Below are 16,237 nucleotides of genomic sequence, written 5' to 3' on the forward strand. Positions count from 1 at the left end.
GAAGAGAGCTGCGACGGTGAAAATGCATGTGTGTGTGTGTGTGTGTGTGTGTGTGTGTGTGTGTGTGTGTGTGTGTGTGTGTGTGTGTGTGTGTGTGTGTGTGTGTGAGACGAGGTGACTCAGGGTTCAGTGCTCAGCCCCCTGCTGTTGAGCAATTATCCTACGTGGGACGTCTGGGCTTATGTGCAGCCACACAACGAGCCGGCTCGCACCACCTCCGGAATTCAGGCCCGATTAAAAAAAAGGAGGTGTCCGCTTGATTTCCACTCAGAAAGAAAGGGGAAATATCTTCTTTGCTCCACGGAGAATCCTAAGCAGAGCCCATGAGCACGCCGACGGGAGGGGCAGTCTGGGCGTCGGCCGGCGAGCGCTGGTAAAACGTCTGCGTGCGGTTGACGCGCAGCATCGGCGGGATGCTGTCCGAGCGGATGTGGAGGATCCGGGTGTCCGTCACTTCGCAATCGATCTGCATCATCACCTCGAACTCCTTGTCTCCAATGATGCTGTCTGCAGGGGGCAGATAATAACAAATGGTCCATGTCAGGTGCTTGTGGTGATCAATAGCTGTTGGAAGTACTGTGTGGTTATCACACAAACATATACACTACAGTTCAAAAGTTTGGGGTCACCCAAACAATTTTGTGGAATAGCCTTCATTTCTAAGAACAAGAATAGACTGTCGAGTTTCAGATGAAAGTTCTCTTTTTCTGGCCATTTTGAGCGTTTAATTGACCCCACAAATGTGATGCTCCAGAAACTCAATCTGCTCAAAGGAAGGTCAGTTTTGTAGCTTCTGTAACGAGCTAAACTGTTTTCAGATGTGTGAACATGATTGCACAAGGGTTTTCTAATCATCAATTAGCCTTCTGAGCCAATGAGCAAACACATTGTACCATTAGAACACTGGAGTGATAGTTGCTGGAAATGGGCCTCTATACACCTATGTAGATATTGCACCAAAAACCAGACATTTGCAGCTAGAATAGTCATTTACCACATTAGCAATGTATAGAGTGTATTTCTTTAAAGTTAAGACTAGTTTAAAGTTATCTTCATTGAAAAGTACAGTGCTTTTCCTTCAAAAATAAGGACATTTCAATGTGACCCCAAACTTTTGAACGGTAGTGCACATGAATAACTTTGTACAAAAACTGGTGCAAGAACCGAATAATAATACGTAGCTGCTAGTGTTGTCCTGATACCAATATTTTGGTACCGGTACCAAAATTATTTCGATACTTTGATACTTTTCTAAATAAAGGGGACCACAAAAAATGGCATTATTGGCTTTATTTTAACAAAAAAATCTTAGGGTACATTAAACATATGTTTCTTATTGCAAGTTTGTCCTTAAATAAAATAGTGAACATACAAGACAACTTGTAAACAAACAAAGGCTCCTAATTTATTCTGCTGACATATGCAGTAACATATTGTGTCATTTTCCATTCTATTATTTTGTCATTATGAGGGACATACTGTAAAAATAGATTATTAATCCACTTGTTTATTTACTGTTAATATCTGCTTACTTTCTCTTTTAACATGTTCTATCTACACTTCTGTTAAAATTTAATAATCATTTATTCTTCTGTTATTTGGATACTTTACATTAGTTTTGGATAATACCACACATTTGGGTATCAATCCGATACCAAGTAGTTACAGGATCATACATTGGTCATATTCAAAGTCCTCATGTGTCCAGGGACATATTTCCTCAGTTTATAAACATAATATAAATAAAAACAAAAAAACAAAAGATGTCGTGATGCCAAAAATTATTGACGCCGGTGAGCTACGGTGTGTAGTGAAGCATGTTTAGCTATTCCTCGTCCTGCAGGGATGATACTTGTAAGAAACTTACTTTATTTGTCGCCATGGAGGCGAGGATTAGTGATTTAGAAGTAGCTGAAACATTGCCGACTGTGGATGGACTTTAGCCGCTAGCTAGCTAGCCATGTCTTAAAGCATCTCTTCCTGAGGGCGTTTCAGTGTTATAACTTCACCTTTATTGTTAGTTTTTAAGTCAAAATGCGTCCGTTCTCCCTTTTCTGTCTACACACTGTCTGCTTGTAAGTACTCCGTGGTTGTGCGCTGCCGAACATGCTCGTCTGCTCGTAAAACAGAAATAACACAACGTGACGACGACGGAGGCGCGGGGGGGTGGAGGGCGGTATAGTACCGAATATGATTCATTAGTATCGCGGTACTATACTAATACCGGTATACCGTACAACCCTTTTTTTTGTTAAAGTTTTTGTCCTTCTTTAAGTGTTAGGCATACTCTCCTGATGGCAGTGCGCCAAAGAAAAGAAAAGTCATTAGTCTCGTTAGTATTATTGTAGAAAAATTATTTGCGAAGGTGTATCTCAGTCTGTGTGTGTGGACTCCAATTCATGTGTGTGTGTACTAATATCAAACTGCGTGTGTGTAGATAAATCAGGGGTGTCAAACGTACGGCCCGAGGGCCGGATCAGGCCCGCAAACAGGTTTTAACCGGCTCGCGGGATGAGTTCTGCCAAGTATAGAAATTAACCTGAAATTTTGGAATGAAAGAAACTGCTGTTTCTAAATGTGTCCACTAGATGTCGCAATAGCAATTATTTATATCTTTGTAGATGATGCTACATATGTACAAAATAAACCACATGATGTTAGTACATCAGTCGAGGAAAATGATCAAACTACACAAATAACATCCTGTAATTTGATTTTGATTAGAGATGTCTGATAAATGCTTTAAAATGTATTATAGGAAATTATCAGTATTGTTTTTTTTATTATCGGTATCGTTTTTATTTTGTTTTTTTTATTAAATCAACATAAAAATCACAAGATACACTTACAATTAGTACACCAACCCAAAAAACCTCCCTCCCACATTCACACTCATTCACACAAAAGGGTTGTTTGTTTTTGTTATTAATGTTCTGGTTCCTACATTATATATCAATATATATCAATACAGTCTGCAAGGGATACAGTCCGTAAGCACACATGATTGTGCGTGCTGCTGGTCCACTAATAGTACTAACCTTTAACAGTTAATTTTACTCATTTTCATTAATTATTAGTTTCTATGTAACTGTTTTTATATTGTTTGACTTTCTTTTTTATTCAAGAATTTTTTTTACATTTATTTATCTTATTTTATATTTTTTTTTAAAAAGGACCTTATCTTCACCATACCTGGTTGTCCAAATTAGGCATAATAATGTGTTAATTCCACGACTGTATATATCGGTATCGGTTGATATCGGTATCAGTAATTAAGAGTTGGACAATATCGGAATATCGGATATCGGCAAAAAAGCCATTATTGGACATCCCTAATTTTGATATAATTGTTTTTTATCTTGATAGATTGAAAATTAACACCAATGATGAACATTATCACATAATTTATTCAGAAAATATAAATAATGACAAATAAAGATAGAAAACTATTAACCGCAACATGTAAGTGTAAAAAAACCCCAACATCATTATGATTTGTACATTTTCAAAATGTGCTTGTTCTATTTTTTAACAAAGAAAACAATCCGAATTTTCTTTATTTTTAAGTTATCGTGCTGTGATTTTACCAGTCCCGCCTACTTGGGAGTAGATTTTTTTCCATGGGGCCCCCTATTTAAAATGTTTGACAACCCTGAGTTGGATCCACGTGTGTGTTTTAAGTGTTCGAAAAAAACATTTGTATGTCTATATTTCGATCAGTGTCTGTGTGTAAGGAAAAATGTGTGTATACGTACGGCACAGGCCAAAAGTTTAGACACACCTTCTCATTTCAATGCGTTTTCTTTATTTTCATGACTATTTACATTGTAGATTGTCACTGAAGGCATCAAAACAATGACACCTGTGAAGTGAAAACCATTTCAGTCGACTACTTCTTGAAGCTCATCGAGAGAATGCCAAGAGTGTGCGAAACAGTAATCAGAGCAAAGGGTGGCTATTTTGAAGAAACTAGAATATAAAACATGTTTTCAGTTATTTCACCTTTTTTTGTTAAGTACATAACTCCACATGTGCTCATTCATAGTTTTGATGCCTTCAATGACAATCTACAATGTAAATAGTCATGAAAATAAAGAAACCCCATTAAATGAGAAGGTGTGTCCAAACTTTTGGCCTGTATACTGTACTTGTCCAGGGCCTTGAAATTGTACTAAATTCTGTGACTTTTCCAGGTTTTCCATGACCGTACGAACCCTGAACGCCGGTTGCCAGTTTCCAAGCATGTCACGCATTTTATAGAAACGTGCAAAGTAAAAGTGAGGGTTGTTGGGAAGCAGCTGGAGATGATTCACGACGAATTTCTCCCCTCACAGAAAGACAAAAGCATGTCCCGACATGCAGATATTTTGAGTAAGATGGTGGGGGTAGAGGAGCGATCAGGGTCTCTAGTGGGTTTAGGAGAGCAGATATATTTGGGAGGGACACCGTGACTTACCTGAGACATCTTAAAACCCGAGACCAACGTGCTTTTGTAACATTGGAGACAAACATCCCTTAAAGTGGACACGGCTTGTAAAAACCTTTGCAAAAAGGACAATCTATTAAAAAAGGTTTATATTAGCGCTCTAATGTAAACCGCGGGTAATCTCATTATTGTACAAGTAGTACTCAAGTATTGTGTCACTTCTGAGAAACAAGTCGCTTAAACAGTTGCTTTTTAAGTTGCGGCTTTTCACATCATTAGGAAAAATATCTTCCTTCCTAGACAATATACCGCCTTTGACCCACCCCCGGATAGATGAGTCCACACAGTGTATACACCCGCAACTTTACAGAGGGCGTCTATGTAAACCGAAAAAAAAATAAAAAAAAATCAGGCTTTGCTACACATCTTAAAACGCAGCCCGGAGCTCTGCTAAATGTATGTCAGTCAGCTACAGATGTGGGCGCTGAAACTTTGATAATTTAGTTTTTTTAGTCATTTTAACTGTGTAATTCAGCATTAAAAAGAAAACTTTTTTTTTTAACTTTAGAAAGTTACATGATTGATAACGATAATGATGCCAAAAAACATAAAAAAAGATGGGGAGTCCTCAAAGGCTTATTTTGAAAGTCTAATTATGTTTATAGATTATATGCTATGTGTTGTTGTGTTCCCTAATTTGAGTGACATGGACATAATCTGGACAGTACATAAATGCTTTTTCTGAAAATGCAAATTTGTTTATACATTATATGCAATCTGTTGTGTTCCCTAATTTTTATTTTTATTTTTTTCATTGTACATGAATGAAGGTGTGTGTTGCTGAGCCCGACTTGGACATTATCTGGACTGGACCTGGTTTTAAAAAACCCTTTAAACAAATCTAATTTCATTTACAACCTGGTCTGGTGAAGATGGGGTCCTTTTTTTTTTTTTTTTTATAAAATAAAATAAAATAAGATAAATAAATAAATATTTTCTTGGGAAAAAAAAGAAAGTAAAACAATATAAAAATAATTACATAAAAAAATTGTAATTAATGAAAATGTTAGTGGACCAGCAACACATACAATCATGTGTGCTTCAGGGACTGTGTCCCTTGCAGACGTGTTGTCCATGTTGTGGTAACCAGAATATTGGTAGCAGAAAGAAACGACCCCTTTAGTGTGAGTGGGTGTGGATGAGTGTGAATGGGGGAGGGAGTTTTTTTTGGGTTGATGCACTAGTTGAAAGTGTATTTTGTGTTTTTTCTATGTTGATTTAATAAACAAAAAAAATAAAAAATAAATAAATTATATATATATTTTTTTTTTTAAAGGCTTTGCTACACATCTTGAAATACATCTTTGGGCTCTGCTGACTTTGATCATTTTTCTTTAGCGAATAGGCAAACCGAGAATGATACGGCTGTTAAAAACGTGGGTGTAATATTAGCACTGGAGCTAGTATGGCTAACGTTTGTGCCGTCTTGTCCAACTTGTTCACGCTATGTTGTTGTACAGTATATACCGTATTTTCCGGACTATCGAACGCACCAGTATATAACTCGCACCCACTAAATTTTTAAAATAATTTTTTTCCCCCATATACTAGCAGCATCGGACTGTAAGCTGCATATATATACATTGTGAAATGAGTTATTTACACAAAGGTTTTGTACATGTGCCTGTAAAGAGGCAGTAAAACGGATGATCAAACAAAACAGAAGTCATCGTCCTGGACCCACTCGCTGCAGAAGAAAGCTCTCCAATCAGCTAAACAGACTCAACAAGTCCAGCGTGACATTTTGGGGGATTTACCGAGGAATTTGTGAAACAATACAAAAAGAATGCCTATTTTGGAGAATGCATATATGTTTAAGAGTTCTTTCTCTATTCATAGTCATGTTTAAAGCAGCTAGTGTTTTTCCATTTGTACTCTTTCGGCATAGCTCGGTTGGTAGAGTGGCCGTGCCAGCAACTTGAGAGTTCCAGGTTCAATCCCCACTTCCACCATCCTGGTCACTGCCGTTGTGTCCTTGGGGAAGACACTTTACCCACCTGCTCCCAGTGCCACCCACACTGGTTTAAATGTAACTTAGGTATTGGGTTTCACTATGTAAAGCGCTTTGAGTCACTAGAGAAAAGCGCTATATAAAATATAATTCACCTCACTTTCTATTTTTTTTAGGAATATGTCCGCAAGTAAACTGTGTGTTACTTTGAAGGCTTGCAATGTAGGGGTTGGAGTACTCCCTTATATCTTATCTGTAGTAGAACAATGAGCCTGTGTTCCTTTCTGGAGAGGGTGGGGGCTGTTTGCATATTCAAGAAGTTGTCTCTTCCTGTTTGAATGTTAAAACATCCCGAGATGACGGTATGACTGTATTGATGTGGGCTGGTCTCCTGAAGCTTCAGTAAAACATGATAATATTCCTATTCTGTCTTGATGGTCCTTCTTACTCTACATAATCTGAAATAATTTGGGATTGACCAGTGACTTTAATTACCTGAGAGGTAGACTGGTCAGACGCAACACTATGTAAGTTAATAATACTAACACAGACACTTTTCAACGTGTTAGCATATATCTGATGCGAACCACGCTAGCTTGATTACATTACGAGCGCATGTACATATACGCATGTAAACACTACTAACAAACATATGATGGTTTAGTAAGCATGAATTGTTTTAGTTGTATTGTAAAACTTACAAATGTTGCTGTGATAAATGAAGAAACAATAGAAGTAGAAACGCTATTGACGACTAGTAGACGGAACAGCACTTATACTTTTGGTTGAAGACACAAAACAGAAGGAAATACTGTAGTCTTTCAAATTGCAGTGAGCAAACTCATCCAAAAGATGGCACCATATTACTAACGAAAAACACACCTTTTCAGTCTCGGTGTCGGTGTCACTATATGTAAGTTTGTAGTATACAAAAAATAATAGCAGTTAGCGAAGAAAAACTCATAGATTAGCTGCACCTTTGTATAAGCCGCAGGGTTCAAAACGTGGGAAAAAAGTAGCGGCTTATAGTACGGAAAATACGGTAATAAGGCATTTATTATATCAGACAAGTGCAGAGTTATAGTGTATGTATAAAAAGTGGATAAAGTGCACATTAGCGATTCTTGGAGCGGGAGTTTTGAGGATTTGCATATTACAGTCGTGGTCAAAAGTTTACATACACTTGTAGAGAACATAATGTCATGGCTGTCTTGAGTTTCCAATCATTTCTACAACTCTTATTTGTTTGTGATAGAGTGATTGGAGCACATACTGGTTGGTCACAAAAAACATTCATGAAGTTTGGTTCTTTTGCGAATTTATTTGTGACATCACATGGACAAAGATAAGACCTTTCTATGGTCAGATGAAACAAAAATCAAGCTGTTTGGCCACAATACCCAGCAATATGTTTGGAGGAGAAAAGGTGAGGCTTTTAAGCCCAGGAACACCATTCCTACCGTCAACCATGGTGGTGGTAGTATTATGATTGATTGATTGATTGAGACTTTTATTAGTAGATTGCACAGTACAGTACATATTCCGTACAATTGACCACTAAATGGTAACACCCGAATAAGTGTCTCAACTTGTTTAAGTCGGGGTCCACGTTAATCAATTCATGGTAAATGATCTGGGCCTGTTTTGCTGCCAAAGGAACTGGTGCTTTACAGAGAGTAAATGGGACAATGAAAAAGGAGGATTACCTGCAAATTCTTCAGGACAACCTAAAATCATCAGCCCGGAGGTTGGGTCTTGGGCGCAGTTGGGTGTTCCAACAGGACAATGACCCCAAACACACGTCAAAAGTGGTAAAGGAATGGCTAAATCATGCTAGAATGAAGGTTTTAGAATGGCCTTCCCAAAGTCCTGACTTAAACGTGTGGACAATGCTGAACAAACAAGTCCATGTCAGAAAACCAACAAATTTAGCTGAACTGAACCAATTTTGTCAAGAGTGGTAAAAAATTCAACCATAAGCTTGCCAGAAGCTTGTGGATGGCTACCAAAAGCGCCTTATTGCAGTGAAACTTGCCAAGGGACATGTATCCAAATATTAACATTGCTGTATGTATACTTTTGACCAAGCACATTTGGTCACATTTTCAGTAGACCCATAATAAAGTCATAAAAGAACCAAACTTCATGAATGTTTTTTGTGACCAACAAATATGTGCTGCAATCACTCTATCACAAAAAAATAAAGAGTTGTAGAAATTATTGGAAACTCAAGACAGCCATGAGGTTACCGTATGTTCTTTACAAGTGCATGTAAACTTTAGACCACGACTGTACGTAAATATTGGTGGAAGTCTGCCAACATTTTTAGCGGCTCGCGAGTGGATTAAAATTCCAAAAACGGCAGTCAGAATCAACAACGTGAACTTGAAGTGTCAGCGTTATCCTCTAATTTTGTGAAAAGAGCCATGAAATAGGGGAACCTGGAATGCATTCAATTGAGGTCTGCTGGGTGTTGCACTGCAGGTGCCAAGAAGGAAGTTCAGCAGTAGATGAGGTCATGCTCAAGATGGACAACTGATGACATGAACACCCTTCTGAACCTAACGGCCGCAGAGGGAGCTCGCAAATTGTCCGTCCCTCCACCGTGATCCTCCTTTTGAGTAAGAATCCGTGGAGATCCTGCAAAGCTGAGGAGTTTAATGTGTTGCACAGGTGGTTGGAAAACTACAACAGCTTTTAAACAGCTTGGAGAAAGACTCCTCCGGCTTCAGGGCTGGGTCATCGAGGACTCCGTCCCGAATACAGCGGTCTTGTGAAGATTTTAAAGCTGTTGACCCTGTCAAGAAGTTATTTTTCATCAGCCTTAAAGGGCTCATATTATATTTTCCAACAACTTTAAATAAGTCTCAGAGGTCTCACAATGGCGTATTGGCCTGAATCTAGCCTTGATACTGGAATATAAACAGTTTAAAAGTGCTACTGGGAACACACTCTTTTGTGTGTCTGCACTGCAGCTTTAATGCTAAAGAGATGGTTTTTTTTACAGAAATATTGTTACTCTGCATTTGTCCCATACAGGAATGGACAGGAGGACAAAAACGTTAGCAACATTAGCATTGCTATGTGAGCTAAAGTGCTAACATTACATACGGTACAGATAGCATTAAGGCACTTTTTGTGTCTTTTTACGTATTAAAATCAGAAGTCTACAGATTTTTTTTTTTTTACTGACCCTGCCTTCTCCGCGTTTTTATTGGTCGTCTGTAAAGTAATGAACTTTCCAGTACAATTTCTTAAATTTTGATTCGCCGAAAGTTTTATCAATCACAAATACTGCTTCAGTTTGCACTCGGACAACATTATGCCTATGAGAAGGAGCTTTTCCCTTCATAACGCCTTCAAAAGTAACCGTTTTGAGTACCTCTAATATCAAAAGTGACGCAAGTTGGGCGATATAGACGATATACAATATAAAAGATATACATTTCGACTATAGAACTTTAATATTATCGTTATAATGCATTTTGATAAAACATTCCTACTCAGTGGCCTAGTGGTTAGAGTGTTCGCCCTGAGATCGGTAGGTTGTGAGTTCAAACCCCGGCCGAGTCATACTGAAGACTATAAAAATGGGACCCATTACCTCCCTGCTTGACACTCAGCATCAAGGGTTGAAATTAGGGGTTAAATCACCAAAAATGATTCCTGGGCGTGGCCATTGCTGCTGCTCACTGCTCCCCTCACCTCCCACAGGGGGGATCAAGGGTGATGGGTCAAATGCAGAGAATAATTTCACCACACCTAGTGTGTGTGTGTGACTATCATTGGTACTTTAACTTGAACTGTGTCCCGTTAATTTGACAGGGACAAGCAAACGACCGCATCCTCAATGCACTCTAGCAACCTTGCGGGCTAATGGCTAACGTCCCTTCACAGTGCAAATCCACTTCTAAGGGCCTGATCTACTAAGGTCCTCCGCTGTTGCCATTTCTAATATAAAGTAGTGTAAAGTTCTTACTTATATCTGTCAGTAAACTCACCCTGAAAGCGCTAAAACATACCGGTGTAGTGAGTTTACATTATTCACCCAAGGAACTTTAGTTATTAGAGAGTTCCGGTCAGGCGGTCTTTCACGGGACACATTTCCAGTGTTGTTGTCTTCCACTCCCGTCCTTGCACGCTACACCGCTACAACAAAGATGGCGGGGAGAAGACGCTGTCGAAGGTGAGCCACGTAAATAAGACCGCCCACAAAACGGCGCATTCGGAAGCGACTGTCAGAAAGCGGCTTGAAGATGATCTGTAAAACAATCTATGCAACATTTTGACCAAAGAACCACCGTTACATGTTATGTAGACCACAAGGAAATGTTTTCCATTTAGAAAAAAATTATAATAATATGACTCCTTTAATGCGCCTTATAATCCGGTGCGCCCTATGGGCCGGAAAATACGGTAGTAAATTTTTCGGCACAATCGGGTGAATTGTCATGGAGGAGTTTGTTGAAGTACGACCCTTGAAACTGTCTAAAATTGTCTTCCTCTTATTAATTGTTGGCATGGGTTTTAAAAAAAAAAAGTTTTCCAATTGTAGTTATTACTGTTCTCATTTAAACTCTTTCATTATTTTTAAAGGCCTACTGAAATGATTTTTTTTTATTTAAACGGGGATAGCAGATCCATTCTATGTGTCATACTTGATCATTTCGCGATACTGCCATATTTTTGCTGAAAGGATTTAGTATAGAACAACGACGATAAAGTTCACAACTTTTGGTCTCTGATAAAAAAAAGCCTTGCCTGTACCGGAAGTAGCGTGACGTAGTCAGTTGATCGCCTCCTCATATTTTCCTATTGTTTTCAATGCAGCTAGAGCGATTCGGACCGAGAAAGCGACGATTACCCCATTAATTTGAGCGAGGATGAAAGATTCGTGGATGAGGAACGTTAGAGTGACGGACTAGAATGCAGTGCAAGACATATGTTTTTTCGCTCTGACCGTAACTTAGGTACAAGCTGGCTCATTGGATTCCACACTCTCTCCTTTTTCTATTGTGGATCACGGATTTGTATTTCAAACCACCTCGGATACTATATCCTCTTGAAAATGAGAGTCGAGAACGCGAAATGGACATTCACAGTGACTTTTATCTCCACAACAATACATCGACGAAACACTTTAGCTACGGAGCTAACGTGATAGCATCGTGCTTAACTGCATATAGAAACAAAATAAATAAATCCCTGACTGGAAAGATAGACAGAAGATCAACAATACTATCAAACCATGAACATGTAAATACACGGTTAAAGCTTTCCAGCTTGGGGAAGCTTAAAAATGCTGTTGCTAACGACGCCATTGAAGCTAACTTAGTAACGGGACCTCACAGAGCTATGATAAAAACATTAGCGCTCCACCTACGCCAGCCAGCCCTCATCTGCTCATCAACACCCGTGCTCACCTGCGTTCCAGCGATCGACGGAAGGACGAAGGACTTCACCACGATCAACCGTGCGGTCGGTGCCTAGCGTCTGCTAGCGCGTCTGCTATCCGAGTCAAAGTCTTCCTGGTTGTGTTGCTGTAGTTCGCCACTAATACACTGATCCCACCTACAACTTTCTTCTTTGCAGTCTTCATTGTTCATTAAACAAATTGCAAAAGATTCACCAACACAGATGTCCAGAATACTGTGGAATTATGAGATGAAAACAGAGCTATTTTGTATTGGATTCAATGGGGTACCGATACTTCTATTTCACTGGTTACGTCACGCGCATACGTCATCATCCAAAGACGTTTTCAACCGGAAGTTTAGCGGGAAATTTAAAATTGCACTTTATAAGTTAACCCGGCCGTATTGGCATGTGTTGCAATGTTAAGATGTCATCATTGATATATAAACTATCAGACTGCGTGGTCGGTAGTAGTGGGTTTCAGTAGGCCTTTAAATATTACAGCTAATGTTGCTTCTGTGAGCGGACAGACAGCTTGTTATCTGACTAAATAAGAACAGAGTTACTTAGCAAGTATTCCTTTTATTAATCCAGGTGCTGAGACGCACTTTACTAACATGGGATGCACTGTTTACATTAGAGCAGTAGGAAAATCGGAATGGGAACCCATCAGTGGCGCGGTGCTCTACCTTGAACCCGCTGTGACTGCTGCACAACACATGTCCTTAAGAGTAACTGAAGTGCGTCTTCCACGGTTCATCCACCTGTGAATGATGTCATCGCCCAAACATTCCTCTCTCCTCCAAACATGTCACTTCCACTTGATTGAGCTACTTTCAAACTCTCTGCCTCATTAAATAAACACACACACAAACTCCTCAGTCCTTATAAGGCAGGGATATTCAACTAAATTGTTTTTTTTGGAGGGAGAGGGTCACATTCAAGTTTCCAGAAAGCTAAGGACTGGACTTCTCTCTTCACTTTGAGCTTATTTTGTACATTTTTAAGAAACCGCGCACTGTGCAGTAGATATTTGATTTTGGTTTATTTATTTTGTCAGAGTTACAGAAGTGCTCTGCTGTTTTAAGGACCTTCTGCAAAAATCTAGACCAAGATCAACTCTATTGCAGCACTCTAGTGTTTTCACAAAACCCAAAACCAGTGAAGTTGGCACGTTGTGTAAATGGTAAATAAAAAACAGAATACAATGATTTGCAAATCCTTTTCAACTTATATTCAATTGAATAGACTGCAAAGACAAGATATTTATTGTTGGAACTGAGAAACTTACTTTTTTTTTTTGCAAATAATCATTAACTTAGAATTTAATGGCAGCAACACATTGTAAAAAGTTGGCACAGGGGCATTTTTACCACTGTGTTAAATGGCCTTTCCTTTTAACAACACTCAGTAAACTATTGGGAACTGAGGACACCATTTTTTGAAGCTTTTAAGGTGGAATTATGTCCCATTTTTGCTTGATGTACAGCTTAAGTTGTTCAACAGTCCGGGGTCTCCGATGTGGTATTTTAGGCTTCATAATGCGCCACACATTTAAAATGGGAGACAGGTCACGCAGGCCAGTCTAGTACCCGCACTCTTTTACTGTAAAGCCACGCTGTTGTAACACATGCAGAATGTGGCTTGGCATTGTCTTGCGGAAATAAGCAGGGGCGTCCATGATAATGTTGCTTGGATGGCAACATATATTTCTCCAAAACCTGTATGTACCTTTCAGCATTAATGGTGCCTTCACAGATGTGTAAGTTACCCATGCCTTGGGCACTAATACACCCCCATACCATCACAGATGCTGGCTTTTGAACTTAGCGCCTATAACAGTCTGGATGTTTTTTTTCCCTCTTTGGTCCGGAGGACACGATGCCCACAGTTTCCAAAAACAATTTGAAATGTGGACTCGTCAGACCACAGAACACTTTTCCACTTTGCATCAGTCCAGCAACACCTTAGTGACATAAATCACATTACAAAAAACACATGTGTGACTGCCAAAAAGGAGAGGACTTAAAGAAGTGCCTTGAGGAATGCCCTCAGTTATGTAAATCTCATGTTTGGACCTGAGTGTTCTGTGTTTTGTAGCAAGGTTAAATGCCAATGCGAGGATCTGCCAATGTGTTTACAGTGGTCCAAGTTCCTCTGTACAGGGGGGGGGGGGGGGGGGGGGGGGGGGTGTCATTCCAGGGCTGGATTTGGCCCCCAGGCCACCAATTGAATAGTCCTGTTATAAGGTGACACTGCTCAGTCTGATACAATTCTAGGGAGTGGCTAGAAGATCAAGTATCTTTACTAGAAATCGGTTTGCATCAATGATGCAAACTTGTTCAGTTATTAGGCAAAAGATCACATTAACAACGGTTGTCCACCACCAGATGAAAGCCATTTAGTGACTGGACGTGAAAGGCATTCCTCCAGAAAGAGCTGGAAAGAATTATCCTCCACCGTGGAATAATAATCATGCTCCAATGAGAGGACAGCGTCGCTCTCCATTTGCATTAAATCTTGTGGAATCTAAATGGAGACAAGGAGGCGGGGCTGTACCACAGTCACAGTCACCCTTTATGGTTGCTTGCTCCGTGGCATCTGGAACAAGAGGCTGCTGAGCTTGCATCTGTGCGCTAACTTAAACCTGGTGTGAACATCCTCGCCATTGAGAGGCGAACATCCGTCTCGGTTCTCTCAGAGCTGACGACGTCTTGGGCTGAATGCATGACAAAATGTGCAAATCGAATTGCCCTCGTTGCTCATCCTGAATGGCACCTTTGTTTGGGCATTTCGTTTCAACCATGAGCTCAAAAGGAGGTCTAGGATTTCACTGTTTACTGCTGTTTCAATGGACCATGTGGCCGACACAGACCTTAACATTCCCCCACCGAGAACAATGTTTACCTTCATCAATCTTGATCAAAACACATCCTTTCCTTACAAAAAGTAGAGAAAAACTAATTTCCCAGTGGGTATGTCTTCATTGCATTGAGGAGCATGTTATGTAACCAATTTCTTTCGTTGCTGTCAATACGCTATTGGTATTAAGAGGAAAGCAATAACATGTGTGATGGATTAACAGCCAACAACTGCTAACAATATAAAACACAGCGTCTAAGTTTGTGTGGTATTTCCACAGAAAAGCCTACTTTCCCTTCAAAGGACTCTCTACTGACACGATTTGGAAATGATGATCTTGGAACTTGATGAACTCACAGAAACCAAACATTGGAATGGTTCATAAGAATGACAGCCAAATGGTGACATAAGTGTAGCCGGCGCACCATTGGGGTGTACCTAGTCTATAAAATCCACTACACCTCCCTGATACCAAAGTACATGTCAAACTACTTCCTTAACGTAAATGACCGCCATAACCACAACACCAGGGGGAGCTCCACTAACCACGTTAAACCCAGATTCCGAACTAACAAAGGTCTTAACTCATTCTCTTTCTATGCCACATCAATGTAGAATGCGCTCCCAACAGGTATAAAAGAAAGGGCATCTCTATCCTCCTTCAAAACCGCAATAAAAGTTCACCTCCAGGCAGCTACAACCCTTAACTAACACCCTCCCCGGATTGCTAATAATCAAATGTAAACAATCAAATGCAGATACTTTTTCCTATGCTTCTGATCTCTCTCTCTCTCTCTCTCCTCTCTCTCTCTCTCTCTCTCTCTCTCTCTCTCTCTCTCTCTCTCTCTCTCTCTCTCTCTCTCCTCCTCTCTCTCTCTCTCTCTCTCTCTCTCTCCACTACTTGCTGTCCATATCCTACCCCCCCCCCCCCACACCCCTGATTGTAAATAATGTAAATAATTCAATGTGATTATCTTGTGTGATGACTGTATTATGATGATAGTATATATGATAGTATACTGTATATCTGTATCATGAATCAATTTAAGTGGACCCCGACTTAAACAAGTTGAAAAACTTATTCGGGTGTTACCATTTAGTGGTCAATTGTACGGAATATGTACTTCACTGTGCAACCTACTAATAAAAGTCTCAATCAATCAATCAATCAATCAAACCTCGTCTTGCAAAAATGAAAAATCGTTATCCAACAGAGATGTGGCACGGATCTTCCATGCTAGCTCAGAAAGCTGAGTGATCTCACGACTTACCGCTAACACCCATCACTTCAAAACAGTCCCATTCGAACATGCGACAACGCAGGAGAAACAAGTGTTTTTGTACTAGGAATGGACGATATGGCCTTAACACTTTATCGCGCTATATATTGCAGCCTCCCGCAATAACAATATACATCACAATATATTATTGGCTATGTACCGTATTTTTCGGACTATAAGACGCAGTTTTTTTCATAGTTTGGCCGGGGGTGCGACTTATACTCAGGAGCGACTTATGTGTGA

General features: G+C 39.7%; 1 protein-coding gene across 1 annotated transcript in view; it reads right to left on the reverse strand.

The window, feature by feature from the left end:
* LOC133644234 (cyclic AMP-dependent transcription factor ATF-6 alpha-like) overlaps positions 1-16,237 on the reverse strand; it is an 82,675-nt gene that overhangs the window by 842 nt on the left and 65,596 nt on the right. The window contains exon 16 of the mRNA XM_062038586.1: positions 1-507. This exon is cut by the window's left edge and continues 842 nt beyond it. Within this exon, the coding sequence (XP_061894570.1) occupies positions 311-507 (197 nt within the window). The 3' untranslated portion in view covers positions 1-310. The remainder of the gene's footprint in view (positions 508-16,237) is intronic.

The sequence above is a fragment of the Entelurus aequoreus genome, linkage group LG27 (genome assembly GCF_033978785.1).
Source record: "Entelurus aequoreus isolate RoL-2023_Sb linkage group LG27, RoL_Eaeq_v1.1, whole genome shotgun sequence".
Lineage (NCBI taxonomy): Eukaryota > Metazoa > Chordata > Actinopteri > Syngnathiformes > Syngnathidae > Entelurus > Entelurus aequoreus.